This window comes from Rhinolophus hipposideros, assembly GCF_964194185.1.
Source record: "Rhinolophus hipposideros genome assembly, chromosome: 23".
In the NCBI taxonomy this organism is placed as follows: Eukaryota; Metazoa; Chordata; class Mammalia; order Chiroptera; family Rhinolophidae; genus Rhinolophus; species Rhinolophus hipposideros.
In genome coordinates this window covers 9,771,629-9,790,583 of record NC_138069.1, presented here as the reverse complement: position 1 = coordinate 9,790,583, position 18,955 = coordinate 9,771,629, and the positions used below count along the sequence as shown (strand labels likewise).

The 18,955-nt window shown below is 40.0% G+C and overlaps 1 protein-coding gene across 1 annotated transcript in view; it reads right to left on the bottom strand.

The window, feature by feature from the left end:
• Nucleotides 1–5,543: 5,543 nt before the first annotated feature.
• Nucleotides 5,544–18,955, bottom strand: part of RAD50 (RAD50 double strand break repair protein) — a 91,154-nt gene continuing 77,742 nt past the window's right edge. Inside the window, exons 22-25 of the mRNA XM_081034907.1 lie at nt 12,645–12,730; nt 11,954–12,096; nt 9,481–9,614; nt 5,544–8,035 (exon numbers count right to left, since the gene is read on the bottom strand). Of these exons, the coding sequence (XP_080891033.1) occupies nt 7,849–8,035; nt 9,481–9,614; nt 11,954–12,096; nt 12,645–12,730 (550 nt within the window). The 3' untranslated portion in view covers nt 5,544–7,848. The remainder of the gene's footprint in view (nt 8,036–9,480; nt 9,615–11,953; nt 12,097–12,644; nt 12,731–18,955) is intronic.

Below are 18,955 nucleotides of genomic sequence, written 5' to 3'. Positions count from 1 at the left end.
CCCATCCAGAGGTACTTGATCCTCTGCCAATTCCTGAGCATTTGGGGGAATATGTACATCAGAGTAGGTCTTCTCTGTGGCTAGTTTAGGATTCGGTTTTCTTTGTTCAGCCAAGCAGTCTGCCTGCTGTCAATCTGCTTTCCACCTTTCAATATGTTGTTGATATTGCCCCTTTTGGTGGCATTTTGGTGGGTTTATACCTTTAAAAAATTCTGTTACAGTCATTTTAGAAGACTATCAGGTGGAATTTTGTGTTCACTCCACTGTTTTGGCTTGGAATATGTGGGGTTTTTTAAAAGATTTTTTATTGGGGAACAGTGTGTACTTCCAGGACTTTTTTCCAAGTCAAGTTGTTGTCCTTTCAATCTTAGTTGTGGAGGGCACAGCTCAGCCCCAGGTCCAGTCGCCGTTACTAGTTGCAGGGGGCAGAGCCCACCGTCCTTTGCGACACTCGAGGAGTCCAACCAGCAACCTTGTGGTTGAGAGCCCACTGGCCCATGTGGGAATCGAACCGGCAGCCCTCGGAGTTAGGAGCACGGAGCTCCAACCGCCTGAGCCACCGGGCCGGCCCCTGGAATATGTTTTTAGTGTAGAGAATTTATGAAAGACACAAGCCATGAAAAGCAAACACTAATCTCACACCCCTTTTACTTGGCACTGATAAACCTCAGTATCTCCTAATAGCTCTCTTTCTATGCACATTCATATTCTGTTACAAAAATGGGATAATACATTATATAAATTTACTATCTTTTTCACTTAACATACATAGAGGGGCATTTTCCAATGTTAATATACTGTATTAAAAAATATACAAAAATGTTATTGTGTAAGTTTCAGATATGCAAAGAAAGACAAATCCCCCCCCAAAATCCCAGCTACCAGAGAGATAATAATCCCTGTGATATCTTATCTGTCATTCTACTTGGGGGATATGTATATGATAAGTAGTTTACTCCCAAACTAAAAGGGAAATCTTTGCCTTTGCAAATATTCAGCTTACTGTGGAAGACATGTTTTAAAGAAATGATTACAAAAAATTCATGGAACAATTACAAGTTCATTCATTCATTCAGTTAACATTTATTAAGTGCTTACTGTGTGCCAGACACTACACAAAACAGCACAGTCCTCACCTCTTGAAGATACATTCTAGTAAGTGGAGGCAGGTAACTATATAATTATGTATAGATAGATATAGGTCTGTTCCCCTCATTTGTACTGCGGTCATATAAATTATCTTTATACATTATAAACCCATCAATAGTGTTTAAATTACTTCTTAATGCAGTTATGTTCTAAATCAGATAGAACACAATTAAAAACCAAAATACATTTATACTTTTATTTTACCTTTACCTTTACTGAAGCTCTTTATTTCTTCATGTGGACTAACGCTAGTTTCATTTCAGCTTAAAGGATTCTCTTTTTAGTATTGAAGGATTAGTCTACTGGATACAAATCATGTCAGTTTTTGTTTATGTGCAAATGGCTTAATTTCTTCTGTTTGAGGATAGTTTTCCTGCATATAGAATTCTCTTAGTCTTTTTCATTCAGCATTTTTGTATGCCAGCCCCTGCCTTCTGGTGTCAATTGTTTCTAAGGAGAAGTACCTGTTAATTTTATTGAGGTTTCTTCACTTCTTTCTCTTGCCACTTCCAAGATTTATCTTTGTCCTTGTTTTTGAGTTTGACTGTGATGCATATAAGTGCAAATCTCTTCGAGTTTATTCTACCTGGAGTTTGCTCAGTTTCTATGAAAATTAGTATTTTTCATAAAGTTTGAAAAACAAATTTTGGCCACTAGTATTTCAAATGCATTTTCTACCCTTTCTCTTTGCTCCTCTGTGATTCTCATTGTGCTTGGTACACTGGGTATGTTGATTTGCTTGACAGTGTCTCACAGGTCTCTAAAACTCTTCACTTTTGTTCATTCTTTTTCCTTTCACACTGGATCATCTCAATTGAGCTGTTTTCAAGTTCATTTCTTTTTCTTCTGTCAGTTCAAATTCACTGTTGAGCTCCTCCAGTGAATTTTTATTTCGGTTATTGTATTCAACTCCCTAATTTCTATTTGGTTCTCTTTAAAAATATATAATTTCTATCTCCTTGAAGATAGTCTCTGTTTGGTGAGACATCATTCTCATACTTTCATTTAGTTCTTTAGACATGGTTTCCTTTAGTTCCTTGAACATATTTATACTGACTTAAGTCTGTCAGGGCTTCCTCAGGGACAGTTTCTATTGACTGCTTTTTTAGGCTGTGTCTGGGCCATATAGTTCAGTTTCCTTGCATATCTTATAATTTTTTGTTGAAAACTAGACATAATGTGTCAACTCTGAAAATCAGATTACCCCCCTCCCCAGGGTGTGTACTTGTTGCCGTTTGTTATTGCTATTTGGTGACTTTCTGGACTAATTATGTAAAGCAGTATTCTTTGTCAGGTGTGGTCACTGAAGTCTCTACCCAGTTAGCTCAGTGGTAAGTTAATGATTGGACAGAGATTTCTTTTGATGCCTTGAACTAATAAGTTTTCAAGCCTTTGTTGAAAGGCTGTGTGTATGAGAATGTGTGTGTGTGTATGAGAGAGAGAGAGAGAGGGAAAGAGAGAGAGAGAGATTGAGATTGTTGTTTGGTCATGTTTTCAATGCTTCAACAACTGTGCCTTAGCCTTCACTTCTTGCATGAGTCAAGTTTCAAGGTCAGCCAGAGGTCAAAGTGTTGGGCCTTCTCAGGTCATGAACTTCTGGATTCCCAGGAATATGTTCAAGCTTGTCAAAGCCCCCATGGATATCTCATTCCTTATTTTCCCATGTTTTTCTTACTCTCTTGTTGGCCCCAACTAGTAATGCTGCCTCTGGCAGTTGCAGGATTAACCAATTACCATTGATTGCCTACAGCAGGTAGGGCTGTTGGAGTGAGCTTGCGTCAGCTCAAATAAAGACAGGCACTGAGGATGAAGAGTTTCAGTGAGCTGCCAGACGCATCAAATAGCAGCAGTTCTCGGGCTGAAGATTTGAGGGTGCTCCAAATCCATTCTGCTTCCTCCAGTAGCTGCTGGTTTTCACAGGTACTGTAATTATATTGTTTTTTAAAGCTGGCAGAGACACAGGGAGAGGGGAATGCGGTTAAGGCAAGTTAAAATGCACTGGCTTTTCTTACTGAGATTCATCCGTTGTCCTTGAATAAACACTTTTTGGCTTATTGCAAGCCTTTAGTTAATTTCCAAAGTTTTAAAAAAGTTTGAGTGTTTGCCAGCGTTCTCATTGCTTCTATGGAGCCGATTTTTGGCAGTCCGTATTCTTCTTCCCTTATGGAAGTAGAAATCTTTTATATACCAAAACCATAAATTCACACCGATACTTTGGATTTAATCCAACACTACAGGGTTCTTTTTATAGTCTTTTCCCATTCTAGATATGCAAACATCTTTAACAATGAGAAATTCAGTTCTTATTATCTATGTTTGTTTGATTTTGGTATATAAAGTGGTTTCATAATTGCTAACCCGCACACCTGTGAGAAATATTTGCGTTCAAAAAGATGACTAGCTGCTGTGTTGAGAACTGTGGAGGGCAGAACTAAATCAGTCAGAGCCGTTTGGTGGTTACTCCGATTATTTAGGTTACAGATGATGGTGGTTTGGGCCAGAGCAGTGGTGGTAAAGGTGGTGAAGCAGTCAGATTCTGGATTTATTTTGAAACTTGAACCCACAGTATTAAACTATGGATTGGATGTGGGATATGAGATAAATGGAAGAATGAAGGATGATGCCAAGATTTTTGCCTGAGCAACTGAAAGAATGGAGTTGCCATGAATTGAAAGCCTATGGGAGGTGCAAGTCCTGGGGGAAAGACTGGTTTTGGTTATTTTAAGTTTCGGATGTCTATTAGTAATTCAAGTGTAAGTAAATGTTGGGTGTGCAGCTTAATGTGACTCAGGAGTTTAGAAGAGCTCTGGACTAGAAACTTACTTGAGGAGTAGCATCTAGGCGATTATTAAAGTTGCTGTCAGGTAGCTAATACACCTTTGAATAGCCCTGTTAGTAACTGCTGAGAGTATGTACACACCCCAGTTCTCTTGCCTTAGGTGGGATAATTCTGAGGCATGTATTTTACCAAATTTCCCAGAGTCTCCCTGTGGGATTAAGCCCCAATTGCCTATTATGGTAGCTGGCTTAAGAACACACTCTTCATTGGCTGTCTTCTTATATAATTTCCACAGTCTCCTACTGTGATCTGAGAATTGGTCTGCTGTTTTTTCTCGTGGTACCTTTGTCAAGATCTTTCGCTTGAATCATTATTTCAGGTTCTGCTTCTGGGAGAACCCAAACTAAGATAATAATTTTAAGGCCAGGAGTCTGAATGAGATCACCAAACAAGGGAATGTAAAGAAGTAAAGAGGTGCAGACTCAAACTGAGCACTAAGGCACCGCAACCTCAAAAAGTTAGGGAAATGGGGAACCAGCACAGGGAACTGCATGTGCAGGGAGAAGGCTGGAGGTTGTCAGGGAAGTGTGAGGACAGAAGAGGGGCCAGGCAGGAGAGGGTCTATGCACGACGGCGATGTCCTGATGAACCGTGGAGTCTAAGGTGTACAAGGAGAGAAGGCCAGAGGGAAGTGAAGAACTGAAAAAAGTGGTAGAATCAGTGCACCGAAATTCTGGTGGGCTCAAAGAATTGCTGGGGTTGGAGGCTCCAGGAGTGAACTGTAAAGTACCAGGGGTTCGTTGGAGCATGAGATGCTTCAAATCGAGGTTGTGGAGGTTGCTGTTGTTACTAACAGGACTGGGGTCTGGAGTAAGACTATGGAGTGAGAGTCTTCTCATTGGAGGAAGGAAGGAGGAGCTGAGGCCAGGGAGTTGTATTAGATCATTTGGATACTGAAATCACCAATGACTATGAAATTAGTATTGGAGAATGACAGTGAACTGGGAGCTGAAACTGTCAATGAGTAAGAAAGGGCAGTGAAGAAAACTGCAACAAGAAAGTAAACTGAAGATGAGATTTTTCTTGAACATATAGTACTACGTGCCACGCAGTTCTTAGTTTATAAAGTCTTTTAATCCTTGCAACCCTACAAGATAGGTACCGTCTTTACTTACTTTTACAGATAAGGAAACAGAAGCAAAAGAGGATGAATGACTTGCCTAATTCCAAATCTAGTGAGTGGTGGTGCTAAGATTTAAGTCCAAGTAGTCTGGCTCATATTCTTAACCTCCATCCTGTAATGCCTATTCATTCCAAGTGCGAAGGACAGGGGTTAAATGGAAAAGGGGGAGAAGAATGATCTAGAAATAGCAATGAAAAGTAAGGCACCTGCCCCACCTCCAAGCCCAGTGATAAAAGGAGACCAGGAGAGACAGCAGTGCTCTCAGTAGGGCTGCAAAGGTAACTGCACCCTCAAGAGAACACCAGGCTCGAAACTGGCAAGTCCATTTTGGTTTATAAATAACTATTTCATTGCCTATTATATTTATCTTGTATTGCCTTTTTCCTCATTCCTTATTGCAATGGCTTTCAGAACATGTTGATAGAAGGTATCTGGTTTTATTATTTAATGGGAATGTTTCATCTTTTGCTATTGACAGCTGAATTTTGATTTGATGGCAAATAACATTAAGAAAATATTCTTTGAAATATCGTAAGTTTGCTAAAGCTAGGAGATGGTGAAATTTATTAAATAACGGCCAGTATTAGGCATCTATCAGAATTTTTCCCCTTTGGCTTTGTGATGTTGATGATTTATGAACAAATTTCTCATTTTCTGAAATATTCTTGCACTCTTGGTGTGTTTAATATGACTGGAATTGATTTGCTGTTTCTTAAATTTGTGAGTTCCTGGATCTGATCTCTGAGTGCGAGCTGTTTTTTCTTATGGTACCTTTGTCAAGATCATGCTAGATTAGTAAATAATAGGTAATTTTACTTTTAAAAAGTGAATTAGGATGACTCAACCCTGTCATGAGAAGGAGCCTTGGACAAGAAGCAGTTGGTTGGAGTGGTGGCTATGCTGCTTGGCCCTTTCATCCAGGGATGGGGTAAGGGTTTTTCAACCAGCCCTTTTCATGTGAACCACAGAACACAGGGAATGATTTGAGTAACTCTTTTTTTCAATTTGCTCAAGGACAGTATGTAACTAGTGTTTTAGAGGCACAGAAATGGATTACATATGGGGGATACTATATTAGTTTCTTACTGCTGCTGTAACAGATTACCACAAACTCAGCAGCTTAAAACAACACAAATTTATTCTTAGTTATAGAGGCCCGAAGTCCAAAGTCAGTCTTACTGGGTTAAAAGTCAAGGTGTCAGCAGGGGTGGTTCCCTTTGGAGGTTCTGAGGGGAGAATTGGTTTCTTTCCCTTTTTTAGCTTCTAGTGGTCACTTATAGCCCTTCCTCCATCTTCAAAGTACATCACTCCAGTCTCTGCATCTGTCAACACAGTGCCGTCTCCTCTTCTGTAGTTGTTTCTCTTTGTGTCCTTCTTATAAAGATACTAGTGATTCTATTTAAGGCCCATCAGGATGTCATATCAAGATTCTTTTAATTACATCTGCAAAGCCCCTTTTGCCATATAAGGTAACATTCACAGGTTCCAGGGATTAGGACCTTGGTATCTTCGGAAGCCATTATTCGGCCTGCCACAGATACGTGAGGACTTAGAGCTTAACTCTCTTCTAGACCCTGGTTGAGAAGGGCTGTCTAGACCATATCCTCACTACGTCTGCTGATGGCATAAAACTGTACCACATGACTGACAGATAAAACTCCACAAAGTCTAATCCAAAAGCGTGTTACTTGATAGCATTCTGTGTGCAATGCTTGTAAAAGGCTTCAAGATGTTAGCTGGCAATTCTAAGAAAACGTGTGATTGGGCTTTTGCTAGAAGTGACATCTGGAGTGAAAATGAGAGGCCTACACTTTCAGGTCTGGCTGGACACCACTAGGAGGAGGTCATGACTTTGTGAAGGAGTCTTGCTTGCCTTCCCCCCTAGAACGCACATTTGGAGAGCAATCAGGGTTGACGATAAGCCTGAGATGTTGCACAGGAGAGACTTAAGAGTTAAAGACTTCTTCATGACAGTAGATCAGGCTCGAAGTGAAGGGAGGCCTTGCTCATGGTCAGTTTTCCAAAGGTGCATGTGCACAGTGGGGAACTTCCTCTCACTAGAGAGAGCCCTCAGTCTGGATAGCTACCTACAGAGATATGGGGGGAGAGAAACGGTGGAGATGGACCTAGCTTACTTAAGGTTCCTGTCAAATCCTGAAGCCCCATTCAACTACTTAAATATTAGTTGGGGAAACAGGCCCAGAGAAGGAGGTTACTTGGTTGGATTTATAAAGTTAAGAGCAGAGCCATATATTAACATCTCATTTACGGTCATCTCCAGATATTAATACTCACTGATAACTCAGTTTTTTAAAACCACATCCAAAGAAATAAATTAGGTGGTAACACTTAACCCTGCTTTTTTATTTTTATGCCCAAACCATGAATTGTCAAGGCAGCAAGCATCTCTTCTCAACAGTGCTTTGAGAACTGAAAGGCAGTCGCTGCAGGTCCCAGGGAATCATACATGATGCTGGGGAGGGAAGGGGAGAAGCAAAGCCAAGTGTGTTGCTGCTGAGCGCTGAGGGCCTGTCCGAGGCTTCCAAGGGGAGGGAGTTCCGGAATCCGTCCAAATCTCATGTGAAACAACTTTAATCATTTTAGAACCTCTCAGACATTCAAAATCTAGATACAAAGCTCCTTTTAAAGAACATATTTTCTTACTGACTAGTTGATACCAGAAATAAGCAGTTGCTTGAGGACTTGTGTTTCTAAGGCGTTTAAGTACTGACTATTTTTAATGAACATAAGATCCCAGGGAGCTAACACTGCATTTCACAATCTCTGAGCACTGATCAATGTTCTTCTTAATCCTGTAGAATTTCTCCATATATTCAGATCGCCCTAAAAGCTCCACAAAATCTTCATCATGAGTGATTACCAGAAGCTGGAAGTTACGTTGTTGTGAGCGACTTTTTATTATCCTGAAACAATATATTTAGAACAATTAATTACTAAAGAGCATAAAGAGCTTTCTTTAATTTAAATAAACCACTGAGAACCTTGTCAGACACATGACTGTGTGCTACGTGAGACGACCAGGCCTTTCCTGTGCCGTGTGTCAGAGCCTCTGACAGCCCTGCAGGAAGTGGGGGATGGGCGGCGTCGACCCAGGCAGGTCGGATGGAGCCCCATCTCCTCTCCAGACAGTGGGGATGCATGGCTTGACTCTTCACCTAGGTCTGGCTTACGGACTTGTAAGAACATGTGATCTAGTTTGTTCTAGAACACAGTTTTTCTTACTACAGCAGGTGGAAATGTTTTACTGAGTTTTTCTTAACACCTATGCTGTTCAACTTTAGGAGTCTGATTTATTCCTTTGCCTGGGGTTTTCTTGACCTGTGACTAGTTTTCTCTGGAAGAAAATAAAAATGTTGTTAAAAGACAGACTAGAGGCAAGGGGAATAACATATGCTGCCTTCTTAGGATCTGGCTGTACTGAGAATTCTGCCACCACCAGTCACTAGATGCATCATTAGTATGACACACAGGGGGCCCGAGTGGGTGTACTGAGAACATTTGTGCTTACTACCTGTATGCTGAGGTAACTAGCTTTGAAACTGAGACCCGAAAGACTTTTTCTTTTAATTAACCACTTGTTTACCCCTTATCTGCAGGTGGATGCACTTGGGTTTCAAAAGCACTAGCGCGTACTTGCTGGTTACTTGGAGATGGCTAGAGAAAGGTGGCTCTGTGGCCGCTCAATTCTCCTACTGGCCCAACCCGGGCTGTCAGACAGGAAACATTGTGTCTGCCAGAAAGAGTCTATCTGGAGTCAGGAGTACGCGGAATAGCTTCTCTACTTCTGGGGAAGTGCCTTTCCTTTCCAGCACCGTCCTTAAGCAAGGGCTGCCCATCCCTGGAGCCCGCCCCCACCACAGGTGGTGAATGTGGTAGGATGTGTGTACTCTTTCTGGAGCCTACTTAACCACTAATATACTTTTTGAGTAAGAGCTGTCTGTCATTCCTCACAGATGCTTGATGCATGTGAAAAGCTGGGGAGACAGTCCAAAACCACTGTCACCACCTAGCAGCGGCTTAACAGGTCATGCAAACTCCTGGACATGGCATGTGGGTTCCTCTGGTAGGTTTACAGGAAAGCCAAACCCAGCCAGAAAATGCTCACCATGAGTTTCCCTATGAACACACTTGGGGAGACAGATGCAGGCTGTGTCTGGAGTTGCTGTTCACCATTTCGTTCTTTTTAAAAATCTGACAAATTACTATCAGAATGTAAAGCCTAAGGTCTGGCACCAACCAGCCTTCCCCAAGGAAAGCACATTTAGAGAGGGGTTTCATCACAGAACTCTCTTAATCTTACTTTAAAAGCCTAAAAGGTCATAACCTACCCCACATTTGAGAAACTTACTCAACCAGAGCATGTGCAAGAGATTCGATGTTTTCTCGATCAAGATTTGTTGTTGGCTCATCCAAAGCAAGGATTCCACAGTTCAAGCAGAACGTCTCAGCCAGAGCCAGGCGAATGATGAGTGAGGCTAATACCTGGAAAAAAGCACCGAAGCTGAGCTGCACCGCACAGACCTTTTTCTCACTCACCTTAGGAAAGCACGGAGACCTGGCTTAATCTCTTTAGATGGGAAAGGTCACAGGGTCACTGACCTTAGGTAAATCATTGCTCTTTTGTTTAGAAGAGGCTGGCACTGTGCCCAGGCTCTGATGCCCTTCCAGAAGGTGAACTATCAGGTGCATGATCTAAGCCTATCATTTGCAATAAAGTGAAATGCTAAAGGCAATGCTGACAGCCCCCTCAGCCCCCCCGCCACACACAAATCGCAGGAGCTATAACAAAACTTGAAATCACAGATGTGAATCAGAAATGCATTACCATTTATCTGTAACTAATTATTTTAATAATGGTATAAGATTAACAATCTTATAAATTCACGACCTGGCTATTTTCTTGGTAATGGGATTTGTTAGAAAACTTGGACACATTACATTTTCCAGAGCCTCAGAGACCTTTTCTCTCTTAGAGACTTCTTTAAATCTCTATGTTCTGTGGTCCAAAAGAGGCACCTAACCCACATCATGCTCTAACCCACAAATGTTGGTGTATATAATTTTGAGAGAGAGGATGAATTCCTAGGTCAAGTATCAAGAGTACATAATTATGACTCTATTTAAGCTTACCTGTAGTAAATCCAAGTAACTGAAACTGAGGCACTTTCATGGTTAATAGAAACCTAATACTAAACCCCTCTGACCCAACTGAAACCATCTGAGCGTAGGAGAGACACAGAATGAAGAGAGAAGGACTATTCTAGGAAGTCTAAACTACCTTTGTGTGAGCTGTCAATTCCCCCTCCCCCTGAATTTGTGACTGAAGGAGCATCAGTGAGTGAGTTAGTGGTTTTAGAGCAGTTTACAGCTTCTTTTGTTGCCCGGGCAGGCTGGTAGGTTGCAAAAGCCAGGACCATCCCTTAGCCCTATAGACAGCCCTTCCTTCCTGTATTTGAACCCCACTGCTGCCACCCCCACCCCCACACAGTCAGAGCGGAGTCTAATGGAGCTCCTGGCTTACTTCTACCAAACTATTTGTCTGTCTGCTCCCCCAACACCAAGGAAGCATTTACTGCAAATTAATTTTTATAATTTAGAGTAGCTACAGGAAATCTTTTGTTCAGAAGTTATTTTTGAAAGTATTTTTAATCCGAAGAGATATGTTTCAAACTATATTTTCTCATTCACAATTACCACTAAAAATCACCAAAGCAAGTAGAGGATACTGATTATAGGTCAAAAATTTGTCATTTTTTGCAGACTGATTAAGATAATAATCTGCAGATGCCTTAAATTGGTATCAGCTGTCTGGGCTGACAACAAAATACACACTGCATGCATGGACAAAATGCATGGACTGTCTTTGGGTAAAAATAGAAAATTATGAAAAGACCTCAGATAAAGTGAACATCCATTTCTAGAATTTAAAAATTTTAAGAAAATCAAAGGTTCAGAGATGTCAAGTATAATCTGCTTCTAATTTGAAAGGAGGAAGTTCAAGAACCTGTGACATCTTGAGTACAAACCTGTGCACAGTGAAAGGACTCAGCCCTCTTCCCCAAGGATGGCAGGCCCCTTTCCTGATTCTACAATTTCCTTTCTGATTTGCTTTGTGCTCCATCAGCAGCCTGTGTTGTCTTCCCAGAGCCTCACGTAAAGCCAGGTGGCCTGGCCCAGCAGCTGAGGCTCTGTGTGAGGGGGAAGAGGCAGGGGCTTCTGTGGGTATCACAGCTTCTGGCTCTAATAGACCCTTCTTTTAGATGGTCTGCAGGCCCAAAGGCTAGACTGGGGGGGGGGGCTCTCAGTCTTATAACGGGGCTGCTTTCTCAGTGAGACTCTCTCATGCACTGTGATGCCTCATCTGGCTCAACCTAGGATCTGGTTTGCTAATACTGTATGCCACTGATTCTGATCCTCCCCATCCCCGACTTCTCTGAAATCAGGACGCATCTTATAATTACAATTGCGCTTTTTCTTTCTTGCTAGCATATAAAATAGTGGTGTGTCTACCAATGACATAGTAACCTTATTCTCATAAGGAGTGCTGCGAAACAACGGTCTTCATTGAGCCTACCCTGGGAGAATGTTTCAGGCTCTTCTCCTAAGAGCCTACTTCACATCGTGTTGCAGGCAACTAGGCAGTGAGAATATGGGAGTGTAATGCGGATAGCCGAGCCTGCTTCACTTTCCACGGCAGCCAGGAGCGCTGTAAGGAGCTTCCCGCCATTCAAGGGCAGCCGCGGGTGCGTCCCCTGCCCTGACACTTGTGTCTCTGTCTATTCTCCGGGAAAGGCGACTCCCTAGGGTCCTGCGATACCTGCCTTTTGTCCGGCACTGCATCGTCCTCGCATATCCAATGCTGTGTCTCCCTTCAGCATCACCACTCGGTAGTTGTAATTCCGCCTTTTATCAGAAGCTGATACGTTTTCATCGGCATCAGACCGAATTTCTATATATTCGATATCTGACATGAAAGAAGATTTCAGACAAATTTACACTCTATAGCCTTTTGTCACTTGCAAACATCAAATCAGTATAGGAATGACGTGTGAGCGCCGTGACATTACAGGGAAAACCCTGGCTGTTTGGAACCTTTCTCTCTGGCTGAGGATTCACAAGGATTCCTGGGCCAGAAGCAACTCAGATGCCCCAGCCCTCAGTCCCAGCTCTGCCTCTCTGACTTAGTTCCTCTAGTAAGAGTTTCCTCTTGATGGTTTTCTTCTTATCGCATTTCGGCTTATCCCTATCTACACTTCAGCAGAACCTATTATGTCACCAGCTAAATATAATGTACACTGTAGCCAAATATGTAAGTCCTATAAAGGCTCTAGAATAGAAACTTTTGCATTTTTTCTTGCTACAAGATATTGTCAAGATAAGAATTCTTAGAAAACCTCAAAGAGATGTTCAGTACGGGGTCCCAGAGGTAATCCTGGCATGATGAGAAGATGGGGCAAGAGCTGGAGACAGGGCTATGGAAAAGCACTTGTGATACACCTGTTAGTTAATCACCTTGTCCGCGATAGGTACTGCGCCAAAGGTCACGAATGATTTTATTGATTTCTTCCATTTTCATACTATGAAATTTCATTATTGCTCTGGAAAAAAAAGCCATGGGTACTTTAATGGAATAATATGTTAATGTGTTATTATATATAATAGGAAGATATTTACAATATGTGAAGCATATAATAACGTATATAATAATAACGCAAGGAACACCATAACAATTTCATGAAATAACTTCCCCAATATTTTCAGTGATAAAAGTAGGCTATAGTAAGAGCTAGAAAAAAATAAGACCCAAACCTTGCTGCTTGGCTAGTACTGAAAACTGCCAGGCATCTTTCCAGTGCCCCAGGGTCCCCACCCTTCTCTGTTTTTACTATGATATGACAAACACTCCCTTATATACATACTTAAACATAGTGAAATTTTCAGAAAGCAGTTTTATAGACTTTTCCTTAGCCTTATCGGAAGGCCTGTTTCCACTGCTGACCACAGGTCACACAGGAAGACCGGCTGCTGGATGGGAGTGAGTTAAAGGAGTGAGGGAGGTGTACAGGGTCCCTTAGTCTATGGGGAGATAGGCGAGTCTTTGCAACTGCCCTTTTCCTCTTCTGTTACTGTCAAGGTTTACCAAAAGTCAGCCTCTCAGGCTGCTTTTATTTCTCAGATCTGTGAGGTTTTCATCCACTAGAAGCTTTCGTTCAGAGAGGGTGATTTAGAGGCTTAAGCTGAACTGAAACTCAGAACTTTTATTTTCCCTTCCTAGAAGATGGAGAAATCGTAACTCCGAATATGTGTACCCCTTCCTGCTCCCCTGAAACACTGTTAAAAAACTAGTAGTTTCTGAACACTAAAAAGAAATGTTTGTAAAAAACAAAAGTAGCCTGTCAAAATCTGACACTGTTCTTACTACTTTTCATCAAAAAGCCCTTAGGTTCTTTGGAAGTGGGTTTATGAACTAATAAATGTTGCACCAGTGACAAAGAGGAAAACATCACTGCCACTACCATACAAAGGATGTGAGGAGGCCTTACTTCCATTTGCAAGCCTCTTATCTGATATATACAAAAAAAGAAACTGAACGTAATGCTACTGCCTCTGCATAATCATTTCGTGATCTTCTGGTTCACCAGCAAAAGAGAAAGAAATGACTCAACATAAATACATTTTAAATATCAGATGAAGGATTCTGAAGTAATAAAGACTGGGAAAAACCGTATTTTACTTGTTGATGAGAATGCAACAAGTCTCCATTTTCTACTTTATATATCTACCTCAGTCTAACATTTTATACTCCCTTTAAAGGGTGGAGACAAAACTTCTAAGTATTTGCTAAAAAAAGAAAGAAGAAAACCTCAGAATGTTCATGTAATCCATAGCTTTATACTTTATAATCCTGATTTTGGAAATGACTTTTTAAAATAGTCATCTTTCCATTCCAGTTAAAAATCTTCCATAAATAACATAAATAAGCACTTCCAACAAGCTCCAGGTGGGGCGTGGGCATCCAGGCTGCAAATCCCCTCTGCCATGGCTCCCTGTACAACAGAGGGGTTGCACCCTCGCCTGTCGGTAGGCCTGCTGAGACAGCACTGCAGGAAAAAGCTTTAGTCCTGAGAAAGATCTACAGTCAGCAAGGGGTGTATCAGATAGTTGCCAATGCCTACCACTGCTGGCTGAACCTTTAGCTTTTGTATCCTCTCTATCTAGTTTGAGTTTACAGCCCCACAGTGCAACAGCAGGGGATGGTGAAGGTGACTCCATTAATCCACTTGAGGGAATAACAATAATAATAGTTCTTACTATTGATGAGATTACCTTATGTGAGACACAATTATGCTAAACAATCATGTTATCTCATTTAATCCTTACAACAATCCTGGGAGTTAGGTCTGGTTATCTTCATTTTACCATTAAGAAAAGTGAGATTTGACGAAGTTGGGAACTTGTTCAAGGTCAGAGAGAAAAGTAGTGAGGATATTAACAGCCCTTGAATATGAGAATTAAAGAAAGGCAGTCAAAATGCCATCTTTAAAGCCACCAAGCTCAGATAGTTTTATGAGTAAATGTTATCAAATCTTCAAGTTACACTTAGCTCTCGAGTACATAAAGTATTACATAGCAAGGAGAAAACAAAAAGAAAAATGTATAAGCCTATTTTGCTTATGAATATAGATACAAACATCCTAAATAAAGTCAAATTTAGTGAGGGTATGAAAAAAAATATATCATGACCAAGTAGTGTTTACCCCAAGAAAGCAAGAATAGTACAACAGGAAAAAAAGTTGAAGATGATTTGCTGCATTAATGGATTAAAAGAAAAAAACTGATTATCTCAATAGCTGTCAAAAAGTATTTGTTATAACACTAAGTTTTGATTAAAATCCTCAAAGAAAACAGAGGAAAATTTTCTTAATATGACAAAATGACTCTATCTGATATCCACAGCAGCTTCAAATTTAATATTAAAATACACAGAAGTGTTCCTCTGAAAGCTAAGAACAAGAGAGAGAGGCTTCTTATTACAGCTATGCTAAAATAATGTCCTGGAGAGCCCTAACAATTCAGTAAGATAATAAAAAGAAATGAAGAATAAATGAGGAGAAAAAAAATCCCAAAACTTTCTGCAGGTGATATAACTGTATAGAAACCCTAAGAAATCAACTGAAAAACTATTAATAAGGTGGTCAGAAATAAACATACAAAATTAACAGTTTTACTGTCGAGTAGCAAAATCCAATAGGAAACATGATAGGAAAAAGGACCCTATTGACAATGGCAATAAAAACTATGAAACACCTAAGAATCTAACAGGTACAGGATCTAGAGGAAAACGCTATAAAGCTCGACAATAGCACAAAAAGAGCTGATTAAATGGGAGAGACATACTGTAGGGTCTAAAATGGGAGATACAGTATCGCAAAGATGTCCATTTTCCTCAGTAATCCATAAAGTAAATGCAATCCAAACAAAACTCCCAACAAGATTAAAAACATTTTTTTAAATGAAATTCATAAGGTGACTCTAAAGTTTATATTTCAGAAGAATAAAATCACAGTACTGGGGCAGGAATAAAACAAAATAAAACCAAATACATATAGAACTTTAGTTTATAAATGACATTTTAAATCAATAGGAAAGGTTTTAAGTGTTGGAGAGACGAAAAAATAAACTTATATCACTATCCTTTATCAAACCTCAAACTCCAAATGAAGGAGGATTAAAAGTTAAATAAAACTATCAGAAGAAAACATTTTATAATCTTAGGATTGGGAAGGCCCTTCTAATCAAGAAGCCATAAATAAAAAGACTAAAGATTTGCCTACCTAAAAATTAAGTCACAAATAAGACAATAGAGAAAGTTAAAGGACAAATGACTAACTAGGAATAACTACTTGCAATGTACATGAAAAGGATTAATATCCAGAATATTAAAAAAAAGTGGTACAAATCACTAAGAAAAAGACAGTCTAATTGGCAAAGAGATATGAATAGGCAATTCTCAGAGAAGAAATACAAATAGCCAATGTATGAAAAGATCTTTAAACTCATTAGTCAACAGGAAAATGCAAATTAAAGTGAGAGCATTTTTTTATGTAAGCAGATTGGCAAAAATTAGAGAGTGATAATATGAAATGCAGACATTGAGAAAGGGATACTTACATATATGAACGTAAAAGATTTTCATTGCATGTGAAATGAATGAAAAAGACAACAGAAAAATAACTAGTGTGATACTATTCACATAAAAACAAAAACGATATATTTGTGTGAACATACATGCAAAAGCACTCTGAGGGAAATAAAATGTCACCAATGTAACAATATTTAAGTGCTGAATAAATGTTAGACAGTGTCATGGAAATGAACCATGTTGTCATTGGCATGTTGTCATTGCAGTAATGGAATACAGGGAAGCATAAATATCTGTGATACAAGGCTGAATGGGTTAAGTGGTGGAAGTCGTACAAAATATTATGGAGCACAAAGGAAGGAAAAATTATGGGAAGGGCTTCATCAAGGTAACATTCCAAGAAGGAGAGATCACATGGGAAACTGTGAAAGTCTTAAGGGAATACAATTGTTCAGTTTGTTTAGAACACAGTGAGTACTGAGAGAAGAAATGGGAAAGGCCAGCTATGGAACTCTGTCCTAAAATTAGCAGGGAACAGAGACCACCACCTTTAGGAAAATTTAACCTGGTAGAAGTATAATAACCTGAAAGGAGGGGTAAGAGGTGGGGGAAGCTACCCCAATAATACAGGTAAGAATGTGGAGGGTCTGACTTAGGAGGGACTGTGGGAAACAAGCAGCTCTGAAACACTACTGCGCAGAAACCCTGTGAGAGCAGATTGTTGACTGACAGATACAGGCCCACAAATTAACCTCTTTTAGCACCTGGACTTTACAGGTAATTATCATTTAAGAATGACCTTGAAGGACCATGACCTCTAGTAAACAATCATTCTACTGAGGCAAAGATATGAATTTCATGGGCTGGAAACTGTGGGTAAGTGGTCATCAGCCCCACCCTGTGCCTGGGACGCAATCGCCCAGCTGAATGCATATACAAACTCATATGAAGTGGTATGTTTTGTGAAAACTGAGTCCCAAAAGAAAGTGTAAGGGTCTAAGATCTAAGAATATAGTGGGTTATAAATTATTTGGTCTTATATTTAAATACTCTTAAGAATCTGATAGACTTCCTTAAAAATTTCAGTAATAGCTGGCATTCTATGAGGACAAATGATGGCTTTATTAGTATTGATAATTTTGGTGATTCATGAAAGTCTTAGACGTGATCCTTACAAATGACAAGGGCCTACCCATTTCCTGTTTGAAAGAGGGTACCTTGAGGCAGAAAGACAAAAAGACGTGTGCCAGTGAAACTAGTCTGTATGCTATAATGGTAGATACACATCATTGTACATTTGTCAAAACTTACGTATACAATGTACAACACCAAGAGTGAACCCTAATGAAAACTACAGACTTGGGGTGATTATGACATGTCAATGTAGGTTCACCAAATGTGCCACTCTGGTGAAGGATGCTGATAATCATGTAGCTTTGGTTGTTGGGTGGGGGAGGAATATGGGAAATCTCTGTACTTTCTGCTCAGTTTTGCTGTGAACCTAAAACTGCTCTAAAAAGTCTATTAAAGAGAGAGAGAGATAGAAAAAGACACACGCCAGTGTAGTGTGTGGAGCTGTCTGCCTCCATGTCCCTCTCCCTTCTTTATACAGACACCTCCTTTAAATGTTAGGATGACTGTACTGCCCTTTAGCACCTTTATACCATGGCTGCTGCCCCGGCAATGAGATGATTTTCCTTTTTGTTCTAAGCTGTCCAACTGCATCCCACACTTGGACATTTAATGAAAGGCTTCTGAGTTATCTTCTTCCTAAGCATACACGTGTTCTAGTTTGACATCACAAATGAAACAGGTTAGGCCTCCACAGGACAATAGTTCAGGGTTTTTGCTGCTGCTTTGAGGCCACTTTTTAAATCATCTTACGATTTAGTCGTTAGCAGAGAACTGAATGTCTGAAATGCAATCATTAGAGAGCAGTATCTAAGGGGTTGGAAAAATATCATCTACACAGACCCAAAACCTCAGCTGCCAGGAAAAGACCTTTCCAGGTCTGGCTTCTTTCATTATTTAAACCAGGGGTGTCCAAACTGCGGCCCATAATCCATTGTTAATTGGCCCGCAGCAAATTCCAAAAATATATTTAGTTTACTTAAATAAACCAGGTGAGGCAATACGTACTTCACCTCGAGTGAGTAGCCCGGCTGTTTGTGTGTTTTACCGCATATGGCCCTTGGTGAAAAACGTTGAAAAAAGTTTGGACACCCCTGACATCTCCAGCACTCAAGGTACTGAGTAAAGTTAACTACCATTTTGCAAAATGTGAACTGATGCTCAAAATGAGAAGTACACATAAAATGGCAAACCTTGAACTGGATTTCCAGAGTCTCAAGCTATTTTCTTGAATAAAATATTGATTAAGAGGGCCAAATACAAACATGCCTCTGTAATAAAAAATGTTAGTTCAGAAGTATGAAGATATAGTAAGTTAATAAAAATTAACCAAGATGAAAAAAGTATAAAAGATTATACTTATAAAGATTATACAACATTATTCTCATCCTTGTATTTAAAATTGTATCAAACTTTGAGTTGCTAAAAAATTGACTGTGACCGTTGTTATTCATTATTACATTGGATACTCTTCCCAACTGCCCTGGTACTTACTATTGTGAAAAATTCCTTTCTCTCAAAATTTCAGAGAAAGCCCTCTCATATCAGG